At 35.3% G+C, this 6,804-nt stretch overlaps 1 protein-coding gene across 1 annotated transcript in view; it reads left to right on the top strand.

Moving 5' to 3' along the window:
* The first annotated feature begins 379 nt into the window (after positions 1–379).
* Positions 380–6,804, top strand: part of LOC144974551 (uncharacterized) — a 64,415-nt gene continuing 57,990 nt past the window's right edge. Inside the window, exons 1-2 of the mRNA XM_078917520.1 lie at positions 380–595; positions 2,511–3,086. Coding sequence (XP_078773646.1) covers positions 2,546–3,086 — 541 coding nt within the window. The 5' untranslated portion in view covers positions 380–595; positions 2,511–2,545. The remainder of the gene's footprint in view (positions 596–2,510; positions 3,087–6,804) is intronic.

Raw genomic sequence — 6,804 nt, 5'->3', positions numbered from 1 at the left:
TGTTTCTATGTTTTCATTTATTTGCATAAATTATTGATTTCGTTTTATTGAGGGGGGTGCGCATGAAAAGCCAATGGTGTAAACACGTTGTTGTATAGTACCAAGGCCGTCTATATAGCACTATATAGAGGGCCTTGATAGTACTCAATATGCGTAGAAAGAATGCAGTTGATGCAACTCAGCTCTTAGTTAATGCAGCCAGTTTGTGATAATTTCCTACTAGATTCTCGTTAATCAGACGTTTCAGGTAACATGATTTTGTGTGTGAAATGGTGGGCAGTTGTGGTGAGTGGTGAAATCTAGCATCACCACCCATGGTATTCGAGTCCCGTTTATGGAATCGACTCTTACCTCCAAAGGTCATAGTTCAAACAGAAATGTCTTCGTGTTGTGTGAATCTAGCAGACGACAGCACATCGCGAGCACACAAACGACCCAGCTATGACCGTGTATAGTGAATAGAATCCCCGTCAATCGCCGCTGAGGACTTGGCATTGACACGGTTGATTGAATTATATTGTGTGCTTATCTCTTATGTTTTGTTATGACCTGGACATGATATGTGAATGCTACCGAGAAATTCCAGACTGTCCTTGTAAGTAAATGATGTTTAAAATTATTTTAACGTTATTCATTTTGTGCATTTAAACTTCTCAAAAGTTTATTGTTTTGAGTTTTGTTTTGTTTTGTTTAATCTCCGTACTAAAACAGCTGTCATTGTATCCATTGCGTTTATATTAATATTTCATCAGTTAAAGAGTAGATCAGTAATGATAATAATAATAATGGAAATTTGTCAAAAAAAGAGGAAAATCTATTGGTTCACCCGTCAAACGTGAACCTAAATCAATATGACACGTAAATAATATATTCACAGGTGGTGTGCATGTAATATAGAATCTCGAGTCTAGACCAAGAATAAAATATCGCTTCAATTTGAATTTTAAATAGAGAAAACAATTCACAAAATGATTTCCTCCTTTATTTTTAATTAAATTGGAATACATATTAGCCCTCCAAGAAAGAAAGAAAATAGAGATTGAATTTTAAAACTTCCTTATTGACCATTGTAACTTTCACTTTAATCATACAGATCTTATGATAAAATACCAGCTTAATTTAGGAAAGGAAGGCGAGAAGAGGATGAGACGAATATATATATATATATATATATATATATATATATATATATATATATATATATATATATATATATATGTATATGTATGTATATATATATATATATATATATATATATATATATATATATATATATGTATATGTATGTATATATATAAATATATATATATATATATATATATATATATATATATATATATATATATATATATATATATATATATAATAAAAACAGTAGATTTCCCTATTGGCATGAAACAGTTCTGTAGAAGTTAACAATAGGTCTATTTTATATTATATAATAAAAACCACGAAATTAAAGTGCTCAACTTTTGTGTTAAAGGAGCGGTATATATATATATATATATATATATATATATATATATATATATATATATATATATATATATATATATATATATATATACATATATATATAAATAGACTATTTGAATTATTATTGAATCCTACAGATCTGTTTCATGCCTTTTACTCTGGGCAATCTACTCCCCGTAGATTGTCCAAAATAAAAGGCATGAAACAGAACTGTAGGAGAGTCAATAGTGATTCAAATATTCTTTTCAAATATATATTTAATTTATTTTTTTGTTGTTGGTCTGACTGCAGAGCTATTTATGCAGCTTTAATCCAATGAATATTGTTTAAAAGGAAAGATTGACACCAGCACACTTATTATAAGGAATTCAAATAATTATTTAATCCTTCTAAGGGGATATATTGTAAATTTATTGTAAATTTAAAGATTTAATTAGGATACCTCCACTTTTGTTTCAGTTTCACTGAAGATTACGAATTTATATATAAAAAAAGATATATAAAAATATACATATATACTTATATTTATATTTATGTGGTCTTGTGGTATGACACTCGCTTTCGGATCGGAAGGTCCTGGGTTCGAGCCTCGCTCAGCGCATAGTTGAGTTCTTGGAAAAGGCTCTTTACTCACATTCTCTCACCGTACTCAGGTGTAAAATGAGTACCTGGCTGTTGACAGCGTTGTCTCTGTCCGAAAATATTGTAATATCGCTTAACAGGCGTCATGTCCCGTCTTACATGTTGCTGTTGGCCAGGGATGCCTTGTAAAGCGCTTTGAGCACTTTTAGTGGATATTGCTCTATATAAAAACTCAATTTTAAAAAAAGCTCAATTTATATATATATATTTACAAGAATCACCCATGTTGTCCAAGTGAGCATATTGGGGGTAAATATTGTCCACTCACCAGTTTACCCCTTTGCTGATCCCAGGAAAATATTCAAAATCATAAAAGAACAAACTATATGTTAAATTCTTGAATGAAAATTTCAAATAAAACGATTTTGTACCATTTGTTTTGATGATTTCAGGTTTTAAGAACAAGAACGTGGACAGCTAAACACCAATGGCGGCGCATCCTAGAAGTAAAAAAATGAATCATTCGGACTCTGATGACAATGATGAACTGTTTCTTCCACCATCCTCTACTTTATCTTTTCACCATGCTCATCTACAGAGGTCGGAAGTTAATAACTCAAATGCATTTTTCCGGAGCTTTTCATCCGACATGGAAGATAATGAATGTTTCCATCAAGCTCCAGAAGACACCAGCCACAAATCAGGTGCATCCAACGTAAAGAAGCCGTTAAAACGTCAGGAACCTGTAAAGTCTCAGTCAAGCGAAAACGAAATAATGTCTCAGCCATCTCGTGTTAATCGACAGGGATCAATCGTAGACGGTTTGCTCCATGAGATCTATGATCATTGGCATTGTAGCAGGCGGGACAGTTTTGATAGTGACACATTGACAGAATGTTCCAGCACATCGGAATTTATGTGGTGTAGTCGCCATGATATCAGCACATATTCCATGGATGGTGGATATCAATCCTCTATAGAAAGACGTCAAACTGGTTGCTACACTAGAACTTTTTTACAGACACAGGGTATGTAATACGTTTTTTTTCCACTTTCACGGACGGTTTTAAGCAATATTGTCCATAAAATCATTAAATTACAAAGTGCTTCTAGATTATTATTTTTAATGATTGCTAGTTTGGCGCGGTCTCCATCCTGTTATTTTTATGGGGAAATGTGTGCTGTTTCATTGGAGATACAGTCTGATCTGCATCACGAGTTGTCTTTTTTTAAGGAGAAGATTATTCTGCCAGACTGCATTGCCGCAACTTTATAAGTTAAATGAATTTTTATTAATATGTATGCCACTCGTTAACTATCCTCACAGGCAGAATATTTATTAACGCTTTGAGCAGAGCCGCATAAAGTCTTTGGAAAGTCCGAAAGGGACTTTTTTTTTTTTTAGACCCAAGGGACTTGACACAAGTTTTTGCAAGAAGCAATATCTTAACTGTATCTACTCGTGACATATGTCAACACTATTTAATTGACGTGGCACCCAACACTATTGGAACCGTTTTGATACAATTCAATTAACCAGTAGATTTTTGACCAATCAAAATGCGACATTTGTGACACACCCTCAAGCCTGATAGGACAAATATAGCTGGTTCTTTACAAACAATAAAATGAAGGAAGGTGGCATCACTCTGCCCGTTGTTATTGTTTTTAGACCACTAGTTGTGTGATAAGTTCTCGCTAGATTCCCTCAGCCAGACTATAAACATTGAGGGTTTTTTTTATGGTACGATTGATCAGGCGTGTAGAACTATTGAGTATTTTCCTAAAACACGTACCGTTGACGGTGCTATTATGTAATTAGCTTAGTTAAGCACCGATAAGATTTTTTCTTCTACATTCAGCGACTGTCCAAGGGGCTTGTTTATATTCCCTTTCACTTCTATTGATGCTATGCGTTAAGGTAACATACTCACAACACCTGTCAGTCGGGTATAATGTACCAATATGCAAAACTATGTAACGAAGAAGAGCTGAGTGATGTCAATTTCGTTCCTTCTATAGTGTTTGCTTCATATCCGTATGGTTGGGTTTGGGAGGGGGGGGGGGGGGGGGTTGAAGGAGAGGAGGTTGTAGTGGATCAATTACATACTTAAAGGATTTAATGTTTAGTATTAATGTTCGATAATTAATCCCTGAAACCGCATCATTTTTCAAAGGACAATAACCCAAATAAAACTGAAAAATTGTAAAATGAATTTTCAACAAACGTAAAGAATAACTCTTTAATTCGAATGATGAAAGCAATGCAACATAACGAGTAGTTTTCTTGATTGTATTTTACAGCTAGAGGAGGAATGGTCAAAATTGAGAGCACGGCAATGATTATATAGGAAATAATGATGTTTTGTGCACTTTCGATTGTGTTGTTCCGGGTTTGTCTGCTTTTGCCTCAAGAGCTCGCCGGACACGATTTCTCATTTGAATTGTCTCTTGTGGGATTGCATTCCACTCCTCCTGTGGTTGCCTCACTTTCACGCGCCAACAAAGAATGTCCCAAAGGTGTTCAGTTGGTTAGAGGTCTGGTGGTCGGGCTGGCCATGGGAGCTCACTGATGGTGTTTTGCTCGAGGTCATTCCTGCAGATACGTGCCGTATGAGGGCGGGCATTGTCCTGTTGAAACATCGACACGGAATTTTGTTGGAACAGGAACACGACTTGAGTAGCCAGCACCTCGGTTAAATCACGTTCTGATGACAACGAAAGGAGTTTTTGGTATCGATGCCACCCCAAACCTTAACGCTGCCTCCACCGAACGATTTAACTTCCACAATGTTCTGGTCTTGGAACGAGTGGAAGGCGCTCTCCAAATACGGACTCATCCGTCAGACTGGGACAAGTTGAAACGACTTTCGTCGCTAAAAAGGAATGTGTTCCATTGGGAGTTGAAACCACTGTCAATGTTGATGAGCTCGTAGTTGTCTCGTTTCCCGGTGTTGCTGAGTGAGGATTGAGGACGTGTAGTAGTCTAGTCTGTAGGGTAAAGTTGTATTGCCATGCAATTGTTGTTGACGTGAACGGGTTGTCTCGGAAAGACCGGCAGATCTCAGCATCGTGGTTTTCGTCAGTTTTTAGTCTAGCTCCTCGTCATCGCGGTCTTTAGTGGTACCATTAGCTTCAGCCTGTTGACATGGACGAATGACTATGCTGTGACTGCATTCAAGACGCTCTGTGATTTGACGTAAAGTCATCCTCATGCCAACAGCTTGATTCCTCTGGGCCTCTGAAAGTCTTGGTAGCGTTGTAGAGATTCAGAAGTGATCAATTGAATTCTGACATTGCAGCTTTAAAAATCAATTATACTGAGGATGAATATTTTTCATCGTAATGTTTTCATGCATACATAAAGTAAAGTGATGTAAAAACTTGATGCTTTTTGGTAAAATCCATACATCTAAACAATTTTGAACTCTCGTCATCTTTTTATTTTTACTGTCGACCTAATTTGCAAATACTAAATCATAAAGTGTTGCATATTTTAATACAGACAATAAAATATACTGTCATAATACCATAAGTTTTTTGAAAAAAATCAAAAATATTGACATGTATCCAGAAAATGAACCGAAAGCCGTGGTGAGTTTTCAATCCTGTATAGCATTAATGGTCAGTCTAAAGCCAAATATGCAAAGTTTCAGCGTAAGCACATCAGCCGCTACTACTCCTACTACTACTACTACTACTACTACTACTACTACTACTACTACTACTACTACTACTACTACTACTACTACTACTACTACATCATAATAATAATAATAATAATAATAATAATAATAATAATAATAATAATAATAATACTTCAACCAACATCGTGATGTATCGTCATCATCATCATCATCATCATCATCATCATCATCATCATCATCATCATCATCATCATCATTATTATTATTATTATTGTCATCATCATTGCCATCGTCACTCTAAAAATTAACAATCCATCCCCACCAAATTGTCTGATAAATATGAATGAATCTGCCTTCACGGCATGCCCCGGTTCCACAATATCATCTTATCAGTATAGCCCTAGGAGCACATATTGACAGGTCTGCTAACCGAAGGCAATTATGGGCCTGTTTTGATATTGTTGTAATGGACATCATTTCGTGTTGGTTTGAGAGTACTGTATTTCCATTACAACAGTGAAGCCATAACAATTTCGGTTATCGGACCTGCAAAGAGGTTAACGTCGGTATAAGCCCATAATGCTTAATTTATTATTCCAGCAACTTTTATGGAGCCAGAGTTCCATATCATACAGAAAAAGTTACCTCATATGCGCATTTTTAAAATCAACACTCTTTCAGAGATATATAACTGCGTTTCGACATTCACAACTGAATCGTATATGAATTTAATTTAAGCAAGTTACCTTACCCTTGATCCACAGTGTCAAATTTTCAAGTAGATTTGTTAAATTTGTTTTTTGGGGTTGTTTTTTTTTTTTTTTTTGTTTGTTTGTTTTGGTTTGGTTTTGTTTTGTTTGGGGGGGGGGGGGGCGTTATCGAGAAACTCGCCAAATATTGATTGAAAATGTTACAAGAAGAGATACTGTACCAACTCGGCCTCCAATATTATCAGCTCTATAATCGTCATAGTAACCACGATCTTATAAAAAAAAATGTTAATATCTCCCCACGACCGACTTCCATCAATTTGATCATTACCATTCATTGTCAGTAGCAGTAATAGCAACGAACAATAATACCATCATCATCAACGAAA

The sequence above is a fragment of the Berghia stephanieae genome, chromosome 6, assembly GCF_034508935.2.
Source record: "Berghia stephanieae isolate SIO BIC M18660-M18661 chromosome 6, UCSD_Bste_1.3, whole genome shotgun sequence".
In the NCBI taxonomy this organism is placed as follows: Eukaryota; Metazoa; Mollusca; class Gastropoda; order Nudibranchia; family Aeolidiidae; genus Berghia; species Berghia stephanieae.
This window is presented reverse-complemented; position numbering and strand designations above follow the sequence as displayed.